We start from the raw sequence: 21,245 nt of genomic DNA, 5'->3' as shown, positions 1-21,245 counted from the left end.
TCATGATCAATGTTGAGCAACTCTGCATTATAAAATTCTCTGTAACTCTTACGTTGTCTTTTAGGTGCAAGAGAAAGAACATCCAGACAGGAAAGGTCACTGAGAAGACAGGTAAACGATTAATGTCCTCTAGTATATGCTACCTTAATGGCTTTGGAAGCTCTGAAATGAGGCAGGTGCTTGTGCTGAGGCAGAAGGGTGCTGCCTGCCCCACAAGGCTTCATAGGGGGTGTTTACTTGGTGATTCCTGCAGCCCTGCCTCTTGTCTTCGATTGCATTTTATCAGTATCTTGAGAATGGATCATCTTTGAGAAGTGGACTCACTCACATGCTCCCAGGAAGTACGTGTATTGACCAGAATATAGAATTATATTGATGATGCCTTAAAGAGTCATGCAGCCTGGGACTTATGGATTAGTCTGACCAGATTGGTCTCACCCTGGACGTCTCTATGGAGGATTCCAAATTATAAGATCATGTAGAGCAAAGGCACATTAGTGGGAAGTTAAATGGCACCAAATTTGATTGTCTAGCATCATCATCTTCACAGGAATATTAGCTACTTCCAGGACATACACTACACTGGTTTTGATATTACTTTGTTAAACATTGCTGAATTTTGCCTTCCTCAACCCTGTGTTAGTATGCTGGCTATCCCCTTCTATTGAATATAGTTTTTCTAGAAGTATGTGTATATGTGAATGTGTATATGTGAATAGCTCTCCTCTGAAACTAGCAGACATATAATTTCTCATTTTGTGTTTGGTTAGTTAGTACAACCCTAATTTACTTATTTCCAAATTCTTTATTTTCCTTATTTCTTATTTCCTTTATTTACAAGTTCTTGGTGTCACCTCACTTCTATCAAATAAGTTTTAAAAATGATAGACAGCCCCTAACTTGTGTTTTGACTTAATGATTTTTCAACTTTATGATCGTGCTAAAGAGATATGCATTCTGTAGAAACTGTACTCCAAATTTTGAATTTTTATCTTTTTCCAGCCTAGCAAAGTGCAGACTAGCATATGATACTCGTGATCCTGGGCAGCAGCCACAAGCTGCAACTCCTAGTTAGCCGTGCAATCATGAGGGTAAACAGTTGATACACTTACAACCATTCGGATCCCATACGTCCATTCTGTTTTTCACTTTTATGTACAGTATTCAATCAATTACATGAGATATTTAATACTTTATGATAAAGTAGGCTTTGTGTTGGATGATTTTTGCCCAACTGTAGGCAGATGTCAGGGTTCTGAGCACATTTAAGGTGGCTAGGCTAAACTATGATGTTCATTTTTAAATAACTGAATACTTAAGATAGGTTCGGTATATTAAACACATTTTTGACTTACTGTATTTTCCATTTTAATGGGTTATTAGGACATAACCCTGTCATAAAACAAGGAAGATCTGTATTTCAGAATATGTTGTTACTCACCCTTTCATAACCAAACTGTGAGAAGTTTACTAAAAGTCTGTGTACATAAATAACATAGAAAAATTAAAGTGAAGGAAATGTTCTATTAAAGGGGTCCTTGCCAGAGAGTTTGTGGAAATAGTGCAAAGGTATAAGGTATATTTAGTATTTTTTCATTTGAACAGCAGCTTTGTGGGAGGTCAGATTTTTGTGTAGGTTGCAATTCTGTTTATATTTCTCTTAATTGCAGTTTTTTTGATTTAAAATTAAAAATCACATTCATATTTAAAATGTTAAACTGTTTTGTATTCCTTAGGCACTACCTCCGAGGACAGAGAAAATGGCTGTTGACCAGGACTGGCCCAGCGTTTATCCTGTTGCAGCCCCATTTAAACCCTCTGCTGTGCCTCTGCCTGTTCGAATGGGTTATCCAGTTAAAGGGGGGGTGCCCATGGCGAAGGAGGGAAATCTAGAACTTTTAAAGGTAAGATTAATGGCTGATTCATTGGCTGAGTCTAAATCAGTGCTGACCCTCCCTTCACACACCTCCTCCCCTGTTATACCTCAAAGTTCAATATATAGCAGCTTATTGTATTTTAGTTTAAATTTCTTTCTAGGTAATAATAGTTAATTGGTCCTTTTCTATATCTCTTCTATATTGCAGTTGTATCTCTTCTATATTGTGTCTTTCAAGTGGAATTAAGAATAATGAAATAACCTAATTTGAGATTGAGAATCAGGGTGGGGAGGTGAAAGTTCTACTTTGAAAGAGATGAAAACTTTCTGTACAGACAGGTAGAATATTTTTTAATATTATTATTATAGTCCCTAAATTTCTTTATTTCTTGATGCAAAATAGATAATATATTTTTACATTGGTAGCATCTATAATGATTTACAAACTATAGGCTTTTTAAAGAAAATATAAATATGCTTATCCTGGGAGTGCATATCTTAAGTGGTCTCCTTTTACATATAGTACAGTTATCAAACTGTTTTCCACTATATGAGAGTCTTCTTAAAAAGCAAAGAAAAATTTGCTGAAAGGTAATGGTAAAAATGAGACAGTAACATGGAGAAGGGGTTCTGCTGCAGGAGACAGGGATAAATGAAATTTGTAAATGGGAATGTTTCAAGAGATGTAAGAAAACAGGTATCAAGGAAACTAATCTTCAAATGAAAGAGAAGTGAACTTAGTTTAAAGAAAAGGTCTTTGGAAAATACCACTACATGAGAGAGATTAGCAGTCTATTTGTAATAAGGCTAATAGTTATAAATGGTATCTAATGTATATAAAAATCCAAACGTTTAATGCATGCTGCCTCTTTTAATAATTACCTATTAGTCCAGTGATGCGGTCTATGCCTCGGGGGTGCCATTGCATAAGCTTATTAACTGAGCTAATATATATGCAAAGTTTACAAAGAACAGTGCCAATATAAATGTTATATTAGCTATTCTTTCCCTTTATGATTTTAAGGTCATATTTTCATGTTTCAAAAATGAAAGTGTAGAAAATGAAGTCACCCAGTAACCCCAATTTTCAGTGCCTATTTTCTCTTAATGAAATAAACATTTTCTGATCAACATTCAGGATTCCAGGTATATAATATTTGGAGTAAATTTCTGTGTGTTCAAATGCATTTCTTTAAATTTTTTCTAGATACTTATATTATTCAAGAAATATGCTAAGAAATGTTAATTAGTTACTTGAAGAAATCAAATATCTGACCTTTCCTAAATTTCTATTTGTCCTGTGGATGATTAGGTAGCCTCTTAATGTATCATCGTAAATAAATTCTCTACTTCATTAAACAGTGTAGTTAAGATTTGCTGTCTTCATTTATTTATTTATTCAACTGATAAAATATCTTTTAAGTGCAAAGTGGAAAATACATCACTGTATTCTGCATTCCAGGGGAATGAGGATGAGTAAATAATGATCTGTCTCCTTAAGTACTTTCAGTTTTATATATATATACTTATAGATTTGTGGCAGGAAGAGTACTATAAAAATGTTTATTTTTTCCACTGTCACTGTCATCACTTATTAATTACTTAGTACTAAATATGTATTTTAAGGAATTCATTTCTTGAGTTCACAGTACATGTGACATAGAATAAATATTTTTAAAATGTATCACTTTTTATTTATTATGAATTTTGTTGGGACTATAATTTAGTTTTATGAAAAAATTGACTTTGATATGTTTTTAAGACATTTGACTAATTTATCCTTTAAAAAATTTGTCTATTTTAGGTCCCCAATTTTCTACACTTGACTCCTGTAGCAATTAAAAAACACTGTAAAGCTCTTAAAGGTGAGTGGTTGTTTTGTTATATGGACCTAATACTGACTTTGAACATAAGAATCTCATTTCTAATGATAAAGAGGGTCAGTTCATCAAGAGGATATAGTATTTGTAAAATTTATGCATTCAAAATAGGAGCACCAAATACATAAAACAAATACTAGTAGAACAGAGGGAGAAATAGATATCAATACTGTCATAGTAGGGGACTTAATACCATACTTTCAACAATGGATAGATCTTCCAGACAGAAAGTCAGTAGGGAAACACTAGATGTAACCTACTCATTAGACCAAATGGACTTAACAGACATTTGCAGAACATTCCATCTAACAGAAGCAAAATACAGTCTCTTTTCAAGCACATGTGAAATATTCTCTGGGATAGGTTATGTATTAGCCCACAAAACAAGCCTTAATTGAAGAATATTAAAATCATATTGAGCATCTTTTCCAGCATCAGTGGTTTGAAACTAGAAATCTGCAAGAAGAAAACCGGGAAGTTCACAAATATGAGGAGATGAAACAGTATGGCTCTAAATAACCATTGATTCAAAGAAGAGATCAAAAGAAAAATAAAAAACAATCCTGAGACAAATGAAAATGGAACAACAACATACCAAAACTTAAGGGATGAAGCAAAAGCAGTTCTAAGAGGGAAGTTTATAATCTACATTAAGAAAAAAGAAAGATCTCAAACAACCTAATTTACGTGTCAAGAACTAGAAAAGGAAGAACAAAGTAAGCCCAAAATTAGTAGAAGGAAAGAAATAACTGATTAGAGCAGAAATAGACTAGAAGGACAATAAAAAGATCAGTGAAACCAAGAGCTATTTTTTGAAAGGTAAAAAACATAGAAAAAACTCTCACTAGACTCACCAAGAAAAAGAAGGACTCAAATAAATGAAATTGTCAATGAAAGAGGAGGCATTACAAACATTCTATAGAGAATTACAAAGGATCATAAGAGACTACTATATGCCAACTAATTGGACAACATAAAAGAAATGGATACATTTTAGAAGCATACAACCTGCAGGTACAGAGACTGAATCATGAAGAATTAGAAAATCTGAACAGTTCAGTCACTAGTAAAGAGATTGAATCAGTAATCAAAAACTTGCCAATATAGAAAATTCTAGGACCAGATGGCTTTGCTGATGAATTCTACGAAGCATTGAAAGAATACCAATACTTACCAAACTCTTCCAAAAAAAGAAGAGGAGGGAACACTTCCAAACTCATTATGAGGCCAACATTACCTTGATACCAAACCTGGACAAGGATACTGCATGAAAGGAAATTACGGGCCAATCCCTGATGAACGTAAGATGCAAAAATCCTCAACAAAATACTAGTGAACCAAATTGAGCAGTACATTAAAAGAATCATACAATGGACAAATAGGATTTATTCCAGTGATGCAAGAATGGTTCAACATATGCAGATCAATCAATATGATAAGGCACATTAACAAAATGAAGGATAAAATAATCTGATTGCCTAAATAGTTGTGGGAAAGGTCTTTGACACAACTCAAAATACTTTCATGAGAAAAACTCAAAGTGGGTATAGGGGGATGTACCGCAGCATAATAAAGGCCATATGCCAGGCCCATGACTAGCTACTCAAGATGAAAAAGTGAAAGCTTTTCCTCTAAGACTGGGACAAGACAGGGATGGATGCCCACTCTTGTCACTTTTTTTCAACACTGCACTGGTGGTCCTAGCAGTTAGACAAGAAAAAGAAAAGACCTCCAAATCTGGAAGGAAGAAGTAAAATTATCTCTGTATTCAGATAACATGATCTTGTACAAAATAGACATAAAAAATATCAGTTGTGTTTCTATACACTAACAGTGAACTGTCAGAGAAATTAAAGTTTATTTATAATATCAAAAAGAATAAAAAATTTAAGAATAAATACAACCAAGGAAAAGAAAGATCTTTGCACTGAAAAATATAAGACACTGGTGAAAGTAATTGAAGAAGGCACAAATAAATGGAAAGATACTGTTCATGGATTGCAAGAACTAATACTGTTAAAATGTCCTATGACACAGGACAATCTATAGATTCAGTGCAATCTACCAAAATTTCAGTGGTATTTTCCACAGAAGTAGAACAAATAATGTTGAAATTTATATGGAACCACAAAAGACCCCGAATAGCCAAAGCAATTTAGAGAAAGAGAACAAAGCTGGAGGCATCACATGTCCTGATCTCAAACTATCACAAAGCTATAGTATATCAAAACAGTGTGGTATTAGCATAAAAACAAGACACATAGATCCCTGGAACAAAATAGAGAGCCCCCCAAAAAAAGCCATGCATATATGGTCAATTAATTTACAGTAAAGGACCCAAGAATATACAGTTATAAAGGACAGTTCCTTCAATAAATAATATTGGGAAAATTGGACAGACATGTACAAAAGAATGAAACTGGACCACATTCTTAAACCTTATGCAAAAGAAAAATGGATTATAAAGATGTGAATGTACAATTTGAAACACTGAAACTCTTAGGAGAAAATGTAGGGGGCAAGTTCTTTGGCATGAGTCTAGGCAGTGATTTTTTGGATTTGACACCAAAAGCAAAGGCAAGAAAAGCAAAAATCTATGGGACTACATCAAACTAAAAAGCTTCTGCACAGCAGAGGAAACCGTCACAAAATGAAAAGACAGCCCATGGAATGGGAGAAAATATTTCAAATCCTATATCTAATTCAAGGTGAGGGGTTAATATCCAAAATATATAAAGAACTCAAACAATTCAATAGCAAAAAAAAACCAACTGAAACACCACACATGGTCCAATTTAAAAATGGGTAGAAGAATTTAATACACATCTTTCCGTAGACACACAGATGGCCAGCAGACACAGGGAAAGGTGCTCAACATGACTCATCAGGGAAATGCAGATCAAAACCACAGTGAGCTATATTACCTTACACCTGTTAGAATGACTGTCCTCAAAGACAAGAGATAAACGCGTGTTGGTGTGGATGCAGAGCAAAGAGAACCCTTTTGCATCTTGATGGGAATGTAAATTGGTACCACCACTGTGGAAAGCAATGTAGAGCTTCCTTAAAAAAATAAAATTAGAACTACCATGTGATCCAGGAAGCACACTTCTGGGTATATATCCAAAATAAGTGAAAACATGATATCAGAGAGGTATCTGTACTTCCATGTTCACTGAAGCATTATTTACAATAGCCAAGACATGGAAACAACCTAAGTTGATGATTGCATAAAAAAGATGCAGTGTATATATGTATGTGATGTATCTTTCAGTCAAGACAAAGAAGGACATCCTTTCCATTTGCAACAACATAGACAAGACCTTGAGGGCACTATGTTAAATAAGTTAGACAAAGAAAGGCAAAATAGTGAATGTTTTCACTTACATGTGAAATCTAAAAAAGCTGAACTCAAAATAGAGAGTAGGATGGTGGTTACCAGGGGCTGTGGAGAAATGGGAGATGTTTGTCAAAGGGTATAAAGTTAACAGTTAAAAAATGAGTAGGTGCTTGGGATCTAATGGACAGAGTAAAGATTATAGTTAATAATACACATACTGAAAGTTGCCGAGAGTAGATCTTAAATGTTCTTACCGCAAAAAACGGTGATTATGTAATACAGGTGTGAGCTAATGCTCTTCTTGTAGTCATTTTGCTGTATGTAAGTGTATCACATCAATGCCTTGTCTTCCTTAAACCTACACAGTGGTTTATGTCAGTGATGTCTCAACACAGACAAAGGGGAAAAAATTTCCTTTCTAATACATCATCTAGCCTTGTTCTACACCCTTTCTTCTTCCCACATGCATGGAGGTACAGGCAAAGAACATTATTTTGTTCGTAGTTCTATATGTATTGTCAAACTACATACTCCAGTTTCTGATCTAATTTGCATTAAACTACATATGAAATAAGCAAACTTGAATTCTTTTAGATTCAGTTATTAGTGATTGTGCAATTTAATTCAAGAATTAGTGTCTTGGGATGAAGTAAAATTCATACTAATGAAAAAGTGATATATAAATACTCAGTAATACTTGTTAAGGCTGTTCAGGAAAGAAAATGAAACCCAGAAACTCTTCACAGGTAGCCTGGTTATGCTGGAAGGAGAAAGAGGATAGTGGTCTTGATTATGATGAGATCTGAGCTTTCAGGAGGGCCTTTCGTTCAAAAATACAAAGAAAAAGAGATAAAGTAGTCTTAAAAAGTAGGAATAATAACCTTACTCTTGACATGAAGAAAGAAAAACCTCTGTTCTCGCCTTTCATGTGTGTGATCTTCTGTTTCAGATCATCACGATGCGTTTCTGCCCCTGGAGGTTGTATGTGCTGTATTCTGGTATTGGGCTGACACTGATCACTGTCCCAAATCTCTGCCCCATTTGGCACAAACCATGTATCACTCTTTGATCCTTTGTAAAGCCTGCTAACAAATGCGTTACGCTGTGATAAATTCCATTTTTCTCCTTTTTTAAACATTACTTTTAAATGTGCATTTGTAATCTAGAAACTAGTCATTTTAATATTTATGAAATATTCATGATTTTTAAACAAATGGCTTTCATAAAGCACATTCAGAAGAGTAGCATTATATTTAAGTGTTTTAATCTTTCCTTAATTTTGCCTTTATACTTTTGCCAGTTTCTGGATTTAGATTATATCTTCCAAGTAACTCAAAGGCTTTTCAAATATTTCTTCTCAGTGTTCTTTCAAAGTAGGTCAGTTCAGACTTTTATACCTAACTTGCAGATGGAAAATCTGAAGCACAGGAAAGGTAATTTACCAAAACATTAATAATCAGTGGCAGTAGTTAAGTAAAAACCAAGATCTTCCAAAGTCTAGTCTATTGCTCTACCTATCAAATAAGTAAAGGCTAATAGGGTCTAGTTATATGCTTTCCAGTGGCTATCTTTTTTTAAGACATATAATTGGATAATTCAGTTAAAAAATGTAATTATCATCTGGTGATTGAAATGACTTCTTCAAAGTTAAAAAAAAAAAAGGCTTAGTAAAAATCCAAGAACTCATAAAATTCCCCAAATAGTCTTTCTTTTAAAGTCCTTGGCAGTGTTGTATCTTAAAGTGCAAGATTTTGGAATTCGCCCATGGGACTGAAATTTAACCTCAGTAATCATGCTCTTTTCATTTCATTTAAATATCAAAATGTTCTTAATTGTAAAAATATTTCTTTCCCCTTAAAGTATCTGAATATTGACCTCTTAAACAGCATATTTAGGGAATGATGTGAGTTATATTCGTTTGCTAACATATATTTAGTCACAAATCTTGGAGAGTCTCTGTAACCAGGAGTGACATTTTGCTGACTCTTATATTAAAGCCTAAATTGGAACTAAATATAGTACCTACTGTAAGAAAATTGTTAGCTCGGGAAAATGGTATTGGCAGAGTACCTCTCAGTGTCCCTTACATCATCACGAAGAATAGGTCCCATGTCTGCCTGTGAGTGTGACCGGCGTTCCCGGCAGTCATGCTCTTTTGGAGAAAGCATGGCTTTGTGAAGTCTGATGTGTTTGACCTAAGAAACCAATTACTTTTCAGTATTCTTAGGATGAGATGTTTAAGGAGAGATTTCTATTGATGGGTACCTTATAATACTCCTAATAGACCCCCGTTAGCCGATATTCATCTGACAGGGAGAGCAATGAACTAGAATTCGGAAGGCCTTGTTTTTTTAACTGCTGCCACTGATGATTGAAGTTTTGGTAAATTACCTCGCGTTCCTGTGCTTCAGACTTTGCATCTGCGCGCTACCTTGACAGGAATGGGCAAAATGAGATCAGCCACCTACCGGTGGAGCCCTTCAGCACTGGTAGCTGCAGGAGGCTGGGAGCTGTCTCTCTTTTTCCCCCCCAGTTGAGGCCTGAGTTTACAGCTCTGTGCTATGGCCATTGGCAGGGAGCCACGTTCCCAGTGCTTGGAACCCTATGTTGCGGACTAGACTGTTGTAAGCCAGGCTAGCTGCCTCACCTGAGTATGAGGGCAAGTCCGGCCCTCTTTCCAGGTAGCCCCGCTGGCACAGAAATCACACAGAGGAAACATGAATTCCTGTAAGGATCCGTTTAAGAATAACCTAGGCTTCTGTACCAGGTCTCAGTTCTCTCTTAGAGCTTTTTCAGAGCTTCTTGCTCGGCTCCCTTTAACTAATCTTTAATAACCTTTATTTAAGAGTTAATGAATATTAACTGTTGCTTTCGCAAAAACAGTAATGCTTTGAACACTATGAACTGTTTGCTTTTACTTAGTGCGGCCATCAGCTGTAACAACAGGTACGTGCAGAGCTAGAATAAGCTCCCATCAAGTCGCAGTTCCCTTTTATGTGAACACACCACTCCCCACCAAGCCTGAATTACCCAAATCATCCCCTTAATTAAATTCCCATATTAGGAGTCACCTGAGAAAAGGGATGAGGGATCATGATGTGTATGTAAAGTGCAGAAGAGAATCTGTTCTTACATTTCATGTAACCTGAAAGTGATCTCTCAATAATTTGATTTTGTCTGATAGCATACATTACAGTGAGAATATACTTGAAAAACTATAATTGAGATTTTTTTTAATTCTCAGATTTCTGTACTGAGTGGCCAGCTGCGCTAGACAGTGATGAGAAATGCGAGAAGCATTTTCCAATTGAAGTTGACACAGCTGATTATGTTTCAGCAGGACCATCTATTCGAAACCCCAAAGCACGAGTAGTAACCTTAAGGGTAAGAGATTTAAAAAAAAATAAGTTACTGTAGTATGTTTTTTAAAAATAACACTGTGTGATTATAAAATTAATTCATATTTGTCATTGAAAATTTAGAATATATAACAGTTTTAAAGTATAAAATAAAATTGCATGTATTTCTGCCCCTCATAAATAACTGCTATTGACTCCAGGGGCTCTGTTAAATATATGCAGTCAGCCTTTGTATATATTAATGGGATGATATGATATTTGATTAGTTATCTGCTTTTTTTGTTTAATAACATGAATTAAGATTTCCTAATGTTATTAAACATTCTTTATGTTATTTTTGATGGCTGCATAAAATAACATGTAAATAATTGGTTGTTATGTGCCAAGACAATGTTTGAGGCTGGCGGGTACAGTGTTTGTTCATCACTACAGACGTCAGTCTTTTTTCTGAAACTGAAGTGGGAGATACAAAAATCTAATTCCATAACAGATCTACCATGATTTATGTAAGTTACCCATGTCTGGGGACATTTAGGCTTTCTTGTACTTTTCTTTAGTAGAAAAAGGTAATGAAAATCCTTAGAGATTATGTTACATGTTTGTTCCTAATTATGTCCCTAGGATGGCTTCCTAAAAGAACTGTCAGGTCAAAGGATATATATCTATAAATAAACTTTTTTGATATACAGTTGACCCTTGAACAACACAGGTTTGAACTGCTCAAGTCCACTTATACTTGGGTTTTTTTCAGTGGATATATTGAAAAGTTTTTTAGAGATTGCAACAATTTGAAAACACATTTTCTTTAGCTTATAAGAATACAGTGTATAGTACATACACAGAATACATATTAATTAACTGTTTATGTTATCAGTAAGGCTTCCGTTAACAGTAAGCTATTAGTACTTAAGTTTTTAGGGAGTCGGAAGTCACACACAGATTTCCAGCTGTGCATGGGGTCAGTGCTGCTAATCTGGCCCCCAAGCTTTGTCCAAGGATTAGCTGAATATTGTGAAAGATATTTATTATGTATATTGTAACATTCCTGCAGGAAATGTAAAAGAATACAATATCAGCAAATTGGGAGGAAGCCTGTTTTCCTCTCCAGCCTAGATATTATTACCCATCAATTTGATAGATAAAAATATATCTTATATTTAAAATTTGCATGATATTGAATTCTAACAAGGGTGAGAATTTATTCCCTTGTGAATTGTTTTTTTTTGTCATTTGCCCATTTTGATAGTGTATTAATTTATTATATACTTAGTTTTTCTTTTTAATAACAGCTTTATTGAGATATAACTCAACATACTATAAAATTCATCCTTTTAAAGTATACAGTTCAGTCATTTTTAATATAATCACAGTTATGGAACCATCGCCACGATCTAATTACAGAAATTATCATAACCATAAAAAGAAACCCATTCCCACTGTGAGCCACTCTCCATTCTCTCTCTTCTTTACAGCCCCCAAGCCTCTGCTCCTGCCGATCTAGTTTCTGTCTCTGGTGTGGCATTTCCTACAAATGAATCCTACAATACGTATTCTTTTATGTAGTTTAATGCTTTCAGCGTTTCATCTGTTGTAGCGCGTATCAGTTCTTCATTCTTTTTTATTGACAAATATTCTGTTTTGTATAACCATTCATCAGTTGGTAGACAGTTGGGCTGTTTCTACTTTTTGGCTATTGTGAATAATGCTATTAAGAGCATTCACATAAAGGCTTTGCTTTGTTGTGGACTCACCATTTTCAGTTCTCTTGGGTATATATATATATATACATGGGAGAGGAATTGCTAGGTCGTATGTTTAACTCCATGGTTAATATTTTGAGGAACTGCCAGGCCATTTTCGAAAGTAGCTGTACTGTTTTACAGTTTCACCAGTAGTATTTGAGGTTTCCAGTTTCTCCACATCCTCACCAATGATGGCTATTGTTGTTGTTCTTAGTTTTAGACATTCTAACGGGTGTGAAGTGGTATCTTATTCTGGCTTTGGTTTGCATTTCCCTGATGACTAACGATGTTGAGCAACTTTTCATGTGCTTATTGACCATTTATAGATCTTCTTGGGAGAAATATCTGTTCAAATCCTTTGCCCATTTTTTAAATTGAATAATTCTTTTTATTGTTTAGTTGTATTTTCCGATACAGATGTACCTCAGAGATATTACAGGCTCAGTTCATTGCAATAAAGCAAGTCAGATGAACTTTCTGGTTTCTTAGTGTGTCTAAAAGCTTACACTGTACTGTATCTATTAAGTGTGCTGTAGCATTATGTCAAAAAAAGAAAAAAAGTACACACCTTATTTAAAAAATACTATATTGCTTAAAAAGTGCCAACATCATCTGAGCTTTCAGCAAGTCATGTTTACTGATCATTGGTCACCAAAACAAATACAACAATAATGAAAAAGTTTGAGATATTGTGAGAATGACCAAAGTAGGACACACAGACATGATGCAAGCAAATGCTATTGAAAAAATGGCACCAATAGAGTTGCTTGATGCAGGGTTGCCACACACCTTCAGTTTGTAAAAATTTTCAGTAATTCCTTGCTATCATCTAAAACATCTCCACACTCAAATCTCCCCAATTATCTCAGAGATACAAAAATGTTTATAGCTCTTATGTTTAAACTAGAGTTCAGTCAAGGACCATTACATTTGCTTGTTACGTCTCTTAGGTCTTTTTAAATCTACAACAGCCAAAGACCTCACTACTTTTCTCCCCACCCACCCTCCCATGACATTGTCTTATTAAAGAGACAGGTATTTAATCCTGTAGCATATCTTTCCTTCTGAATTTGTCTAAATGCATACTGGTTTTGTTTACCTTATTTTTCTATCACCTGTATTTCATATAAACTGGAAGTTAGATTTAAGAGACTAATTAGCTTGCAGTCAAATATTTTTGACAAGAATAATTGATAGATGTTGCTTTATATTTTATATCATGTGATATGAGAGGGCACGTAAAGTCTGGTTGCTTCATTCTTAGTATAATGTTGATAACTTGGTTAGGAGGCTGGCAACCCGGTCATTCCAGTGTGAAGTTATTTTTTGTTTGTTGCTTTGCTTTTTCCATGAACAGGTAATCTGTGGGTAAATATTCTTTTTGATGTCCAAAGTATATCCTAACTGGCTGGTGGAAACTCTTTTAAGAGTTTCTTACGCCCGTTTGTTATAGTCCATTAGCATTGGAAAAATTCTTTGCATTCTGGGACACCAAGCTGGCCCAGCTCACTTTATGTATTCCTTATCCCAGGCCTGGCCTCGGTCATTTCTCTAAGGAGCCCCGCCTGATACCTTTTAGTAGATACTCGTGGTTGGGGGCCAAAATCTGAATGCAACGACTTTTTTAACTGATTCTTTTGGTGATTTCTTAGGAAATAAATGATAAGTAATAGTAGTTTAAATTCCCCTTTTTATATATCTGTACCTTGTTTTTCTTTTATCCTTTGCATTAGACAAACTTTCTAAGATAATGTTTATTTGGTCCCTGTGCTGTTCTATACATTAATGGGTGTGCCTCTAGTGTTTAGTCTCTAAGTATGAGATTGGAATTGAGTTTGAGATAATAGTCTTTATTTTGTTAATGATGTATCCAATTCCTATAGCATTTTTGAAATGATCTCCATAGAATTATTGAAGTAATGAATTATGTTAATAGGTTTTCAGTTACTGAAGCATTTCTGAACTCTGATCAGTTCATAGTATATCATCTTTTACTGTGCCGCTGATTTGCTTTGTTAGAAGCTCATTTAGGACCACTTGTCCTAACCTCACGTTGCTTCGGAGGAACATCAAACCCCTGCTCTTGCTCACCAGGACCCTGCCACCTGCCATTGCACTGCCCACGTCTGCCCTGGTACCTGAAACCAGTTAGTTTCCTTTGCTCAGGGAGTGTTCCTACATGAGGCATATCTTTTCCACACAGTAATCATGGACCAGTTACTGATATACTTTCTTTGAATTAACTTTTTTTATCTTAGAATTGTTTTAGATTTACAGAACAGTTCCAAGGATGTTCACAGAGTTCCCCTTTATTTCATGCCGAATTTCTCCTGCATTACATCACATCACTAATCAGTACATTACTATGGTACATTTATTAAGACTAAGGAATCAATGTAGATACATTGTTAACTAAAGTCCATATGTTTTCAGATTTCCTTGGTGTTACCCGATGTTCTTTCCCTGTTCAGCATCCCATCCAGGGCACCAAACTGCACCTAGTCATCCTGTTTCCCTAGGCTCCTCGTGGCTGGGATGGTTTCTCAGAATTTCCTTCTGTTTGATGACCTTGACAGTTTTCAGGCGTATTAATTATGTATTGTGTGGAATGTCCTTCAATTTAGATTTGTTTGGTGTTTTTCTCATGGTTAGGCTGGCATATGTTTTGGGAGGAAAACGTCAGAAGTACAGTGTCATTCTCATGACACTGTAACAAGGGCACAGGCTCCTAACGACGTGCCGCTGGGGACGCCGCCATGGTCGCCTGGCCGAGGCACTGTTTGCCAGTTTTCTCCGCTGTAAACTGCTCTTTTTTCCTTCCTTTCCATATTGTATTTAAAAGGAAGCTTATGCACAGCCTAAATCTAAGGGGTTGGGAGTTAGGTTCTACCTCCTTGAGGGAGAAATATCATATATGTGATTTGGAATTCTTCTGTATGACAGTCTTGCCTGTTCTCCATTTATTTATTTATTCAGTCATTTATATCAGTTTGAGCTCATGGATATTTATTTTACCCTTTGGGCCCTAATCTAGTAACATGTTGTTGTTTTGTTGTTCAGATATCCGGCTTTGGCCGTTGGGAACTCTCTTAGTTGGTCCCTCTGTTCATTTGCTGTGCCTCATCATTTCTTTATAAATACATCCTTACTCTTTGGCACTGCAAAATGCTTCCAGTTCAGGTGATATATTCGCAGACCCAGTCGTAGAATCAGCTGTTTCTCCAGGGAGCCCTGACTAATGGGCATTTGATTCTTCTACCCTAGAGGTGCCTTCCAGGACCATCCAAATGTAGTTCTTTAAATCAGAACACTCCAAATATAATGCAAAAATATGTTGAAAACCTGCAACCATTTTTACATTATATGCAAATAGACTTTATTTATAGATGAATTTTCAGTGATAACAGCTGTAATTAACCTGTAGTTTTCTTTGTTGGGTTTACCTCTTTTTAATAATAATGATAACCACAACCCACAGTTGTTGAGCTTTATATTACATGGTAAAAAAATCTGAGATGTTTGAGTCAGGAAACCTAGATTTTGCCTTACTTTCTGTGCGCTTTTGTCTTCAGTATTATAGACATCTGAGGTTCCCATTGGTTCTAAGTTCGCTTATTTTACTTCACACAAAGGTAATCTCATTTTGTTTGAAGTAGTCCCCCAGATACCACTTACTACTGTATTGTGCTACCATCCTCCCTTGCCTCCGTGGCCTTGTGCCACCACATGACACCTTCATCACTGCCCAGGACCCCTTCCACCTGGCTCACGGCTGCTCTTCTGGACTAAACCATGTGCAGTCCGACATGATTTAAGGCAATACTGTGAAGGTAATGACATGCTGTAAAATATTATTTAGAGATACTCAAATCTTTAAATTCAGAGAAAGATGGTACTATATTACTGTATTTTCTTGATAGTCATAAAAGTAGTTCAAAATTAAGAACAACATAGTATTTATATAGGACTTTACTTTAAAAGTGCTTTCTTCTATTTAATCTCATTTATTCCTAACAAAAATCCTGTGAATCCTTTCTGTTTTATAAATGAGACACAGATGGGAAGATAAAATGATTTAAAAGGCCACTTATCTGATATGTGGCAAATCTATAAATCAAACTCAATTCTTGGCTTATGTGTAATACCAGAGTTCTTTAACAGCACTATGCTTGTAAATAGAGAAAATACTTCACATGTTTAGACATTTCTCAGTTTACATTGCTTTTGTAAATAAGGACATTTGAAGATACAAATGTATAACCACAATTTCCTATGATTTGAAATGTCAACATTGTTTGGGGATAATGTTAATAATACAATACTGATTCTTTAAAATAACAGCAACTTGACAAATGAAGTCTAAGGATTCTTTGGAGCTTTGGGAAAAGAATGAATGCCCCTCCTTCAGGTCGGAGGATTAGTGCCGGCCGAGGGCTGCCGTTCTGCAGTGCCTTTGAGTTCTAGCAGGTGGCGTGAGTGCACCACACAGCTGTTGCTGAAATTTTTATGAGCTTTTGGCATAAACTCTACATAAAATTTTTGAACATTAAAATGTTAATGTGAACGTGAATTCTAAAGCAGTTGTTTCAATAATATCAGCATTCCCGCCCCCTTTTTTTTTGACTATTTCTTAACATAAAAATCTAGAACACTTAAATTTCTTATATGGTACATTTTAAATTTATTGTTAAACATCATTATTTCATTGAAGGGAGCTTTAAAAGGAAAAGTCACTACATTTTCACTATCCTAATGTAAAAACCATTCATTTCTTTTTCTGTACCGTGTCTGTGTGCATGCATATGAGCATGTATTTTCATAATTATAATCACAATGTCCATACATATTAGGATTTTTTTATAAGTGATTCTCCATATTGTAAACAGTCAAGAGTTATCATTAAGCTGTTAGCCTGGTCTCTCTCCATGGACTGTGGTAGCTCACATTGCTCATGACACGTGACCATTCTGTTGGTTGATATTTAATAGTCAAGTGTTCTTCCTGCTTAGGTTCTTCAAGAGTGCATTTATATTTATTTATTTTCTCTTTTCCTTATTTCAAATGTAAGAGTCACAGTGCTTAAAATATATCCTCCCCTCTCTTCATGTTTGTATTCATTGTTCAGATACATGTTGCATGCTTTGTAAGTGTTAGACCATTGCCAAGAATGAGACGGGCATTGCTGCTGCCCTCAAAGGTTTGCAGTCTAGTGGGGAAAATAGAAAAACAAATAAGCTCTTGTGCTGTGTTGTCTTAAGGGAAGTGCAAGGTTATTAAAGCTACAGAGAAGAAGTGGATAAGATTTTAAAATCTTACTTAGGCTGTTCTTCTTCATACAGTTATGACTCTTTCTTATTAATGCTCTCCATGGAAAAATAATCTGGTTTTACCTCATTTAATTGTATTCTAGTGTCTAACCTATTTTCCTCTATCAAGCCTATCCATTTATAGATATATCTAAAGCCCATGCCTTAATTTTCTGCAAATTAAAAGTGTATTTGTTTGGCCCCCCATTCCCCAAAATATGTTTTAAGGAAGACTAATTACATGAAGTCTCCTTAAAAAGTGGAATCTGAGGTCAAACAAATTTGGGGATCATCGTATAACAGCCATGATTTTGAAATTTCAGAATGCTCATTAATTAGCCCATCTCCTCTTCTAAGTAATCCTTTCATAAGGAACCCAGTTTAACTCAGCACTTCCTGAATGTATTTCAACAGAAGTAGTCTTTTAAAGAAATAACTCTCAGCAGTCTGTGGAACTAGTATTAACATTTTGAGAAACATTGAGCTGAATTATTTCAAATGTTTGGTCCTTCACAAATGTTGAAATCCAGCAGCCACAAGATACCTGTACCTTTTCAAATAAATGCCACTAAACTAGTTGCATGATGTGGGTCTCATAATTGCATGGTAAAAATTTCTTAAATCCCTTAATGTTTTATCCATTTATTCCTATATTTCAGCTTTACTAACACTAGTTGAGTTTAATTCTATTAGTTAGTGCTGCTCATGAGCACTGAAGTTTCATTTATTTAAGAGACATGTGTTATTGGTTCTTTCAGGAAAGGTTCTAATGCCCAGTACTTGCAAAGAACTCCAAGCACTTTGCGCCCCCTCCCTTTTTCCCCCCCATTAGTCAGAGCAGGCTTCATAATGCATGTCAGTTGCTAATTCTGTATAGAAAAGAATTTGAAAAATTTCTTTTTGGTCAGCTTAATGTTCAGCTCCTCTTTTTTTCACTGAAGTGTATGAAATATATTTTTCAAATAATTTTTTTCTTATATTTTTAAGGTTAAACTTTCCAGTTTGAATTTAGATGATCACGCAAGGAAGAAACTTATTAAACTTGTAGGAGAGCGGTACTGCAAGACCACAGATGTGCTCACCATCAAAACAGATAGGTAAGGAGAGAAAAAAGCCCAGCAGGTCGGTTACTTATTGCTTTATGGTCCCCCAGTCTCCTGGCAATCCTTTTTTAAGAAATGACACTGAAAATAGGGGTAGCCTTTTATCTCAACTTACATTAACTTATTAGGTCAGATAACTTGCCATTTTTTAATGTCCTCACACTAGCTGTAGAGAGAGGCCTGCATAGCTGAGTTAAATCGTTATTTTTAATCTTGATTTTAATATATCCATGTATATAAAACTTACGGAAGGTGTTAGAAGAAAACAAAAGTATGATTTGCAAGTGGTTAATGCTTAAACAGGTTTTTAGAAGTCAAAGTATATAAAAATCTTATAGCTCAAAATTAAAATTATTAAATATGAAAATTTAATTTACCTATTTGGAAATAAAGCAGAATTTCAGTGCTCGCGTAGGCGTTCATAAAAGCGGTATTAAATTTATTTTATATGAATTTGTAAATTAGGTCACTTGAAGTAAAGAAAGGTTATTGTCATATTTTACTAAATGGTTATTTTATTTCTGGAAGTGTACTTTAGTTGTTTCTAAATTATGTCAAAATCTAAAGGATCTGCCATTAGAGAAAAGCAAGTGGGCAGATACCCTCTCTCCTCCCTATCGCGGTTTGAAAGCGTTTGGAGATGTCAATATTGGTTAGTTTTTATATCCTGCTTCTTAATGATGGGAGGAAAATAGTATGACACCCGTTAAGAGATGGTGATATGTGGGGGTGCAAAAAGCTTGGGAACCATGATTTCAGATTATTACCCTAGGGAGGAAAAAAGATTTGGAATATATTAGTAATATTCCTTTTTACCATCTTGAGAAAATGTAAAATAATGTTTTGTGTTTTTAGTTTGTGCAACTTAAAAAATACTTGTAAGATGTTATTGTTTGAAATTCACTGAGTATCTGATAATGTTGCTTTTTTTCTCAGTTTAAAACTGTCAGTGGATATATATGTTCTATGATAACAACAATTGAGGGTAGGGAACTATTGAACTTAAGTATAGAATAAATGGAGAACAGTTAAAGTCATTTGTCATATGGTAGTTTTCTATATTTAAAGAAATTAGAAGTAGTTGTTTCCTTTTCTACATTATTTTATTAAGTTATAGATATGCCATCTCATATTTATGTAGAAGTTTTACCTAATACTAAGTCAGTAGTTCCACTTTAAATACCGGAGCAGCAATACAGCCTTGTGTAGTATAGCTCATTTTTTAAATTATTGGCTCTGGAGAAATCATGATGAACATTTTGATTAGTGTTTGTCATCAGTCTGTCTCTTATTTTTAAAAATGAACTCAGCAGATACACTCATACCATCAAGCAGACTCTTAGCCTTGAGGTTGGAAGGCCATTGGATTGGCCACAATCATATTAAAAACAGGGTAAAGCCGTTATCAGGTACAGATAACTCCGTTAGTAATGAAGGCAAAGAGAAGAAAGAAAACACCAGTTTTCAGTATTGTCAAGAAATGGACTGTGACTATTCTTACTTCAAGAATAGAATTTTCCTAAGGGAATAACTGAATATAAGTCATGCTTTGTATTTAGTATTTGTGTAATTTGCAAATTATTCTGTGTACTGAATTTTTAGAATTTTGACTTCCTCCCTTTCTCTCTCTTAAAGGTGCCCTTTAAAAAGACAGAATTATGATTACGCAGTGTATCTGCTAACAGTTTTATACCATGAGTCTTGGGTAAGTGATTGTGTGTGAATGTTTCATGATTTTCTCAGTTTAGATGAGGTTAACCTTTCAAAACAGTCTGTGTGGCAGGTACTCAGTTGAGTATCTGGTGAACCACTAGGTGAGCTAAGGATGTATGAAATGTTAATAGCTTCTACTGACATTGAAAGCAGTCCATCTCAGGATCTTAGAGAAATCAGATGACTAAAATGCCTTTAAAATTCAGTTTCTGTCTTTGATTGGAAAATTCAAATAATCTTATTTTTTGTTTGACTTTGGCTGAAAGTTCTTAAAGTTATATTGGAGGTTAATCATCATCTGTAGAACTTGAGGATTTATGACTCAAATAAACTGCATACATAATAAAGCTCCAAAACTCTGTGAAAAGGTGTTTTAAAAGCTCATTAAAGTTTTTCAATATCACATATATAGCCTTTTCAGGTGAACATGTCACTGGTATTCATTAGGGACAATTAAGGGCAACTAAGTATTTAAGTAGTATTAAACACAGTCTGGTGTCTGAATTTATTGAGTTTTAGTATTGACTTAGTGATACAAAAGGAAGAAGCAATAATGAGAGAAACTTCAGTTCACTGAGTGAATTTCCTAAGAGTCACCTGAAGGTGGAGCGGATGACCCTTATAGGTGGAAAAGTTCCATGATTGGCTCCTTACTGGGCATCTGGCGCAAGGAAAATGCTCCTTGGATAGGCAGCCGCATTAGGTGGCCTTTGGAATGTCCTTTCTTCCCTGAAATATGCTAATTCTGTGAACACATGCAGCCACATCATTTCATTGATACTAGTATAGCAGTTGTAGCACAAGAGGATGAGTGGAAAATAAAACAAAACTTCGTTGTAGGGTTAGTGAAGAACAAAAAAATAGCTGGTAGCTCTTCTCTTCTTTAGAGGTATTCTTATTATTATAATTCATCTGAATTTTCTACT

At 35.0% G+C, this 21,245-nt stretch overlaps 1 protein-coding gene across 4 annotated transcripts in view; it reads left to right on the top strand.

Moving 5' to 3' along the window:
* The window catches only part of MRPS35 (mitochondrial ribosomal protein S35), a 38,013-nt gene that overhangs the window by 3,184 nt on the left and 13,584 nt on the right, over positions 1 to 21,245 (top strand). For all 4 annotated transcript variants that reach the window (XM_037020391.2, XM_017672167.3, XM_017672168.3 and 1 more), the window contains exons 2-7: positions 65 to 111; positions 1,737 to 1,904; positions 3,681 to 3,741; positions 10,341 to 10,480; positions 18,491 to 18,600; positions 20,242 to 20,311. In XM_037020391.2, the coding sequence (XP_036876286.2) occupies positions 65 to 111; positions 1,737 to 1,904; positions 3,681 to 3,741; positions 10,341 to 10,480; positions 18,491 to 18,600; positions 20,242 to 20,311 (596 nt within the window). The remainder of the gene's footprint in view (positions 1 to 64; positions 112 to 1,736; positions 1,905 to 3,680; positions 3,742 to 10,340; positions 10,481 to 18,490; positions 18,601 to 20,241; positions 20,312 to 21,245) is intronic.

Source organism: Manis javanica, chromosome 15, assembly GCF_040802235.1.
Source record: "Manis javanica isolate MJ-LG chromosome 15, MJ_LKY, whole genome shotgun sequence".
Taxonomy (NCBI): domain Eukaryota; kingdom Metazoa; phylum Chordata; class Mammalia; order Pholidota; family Manidae; genus Manis; species Manis javanica.
Note: the sequence above shows the minus strand (reverse complement) of the source record. Positions and strands in the feature narration are given on the sequence as shown.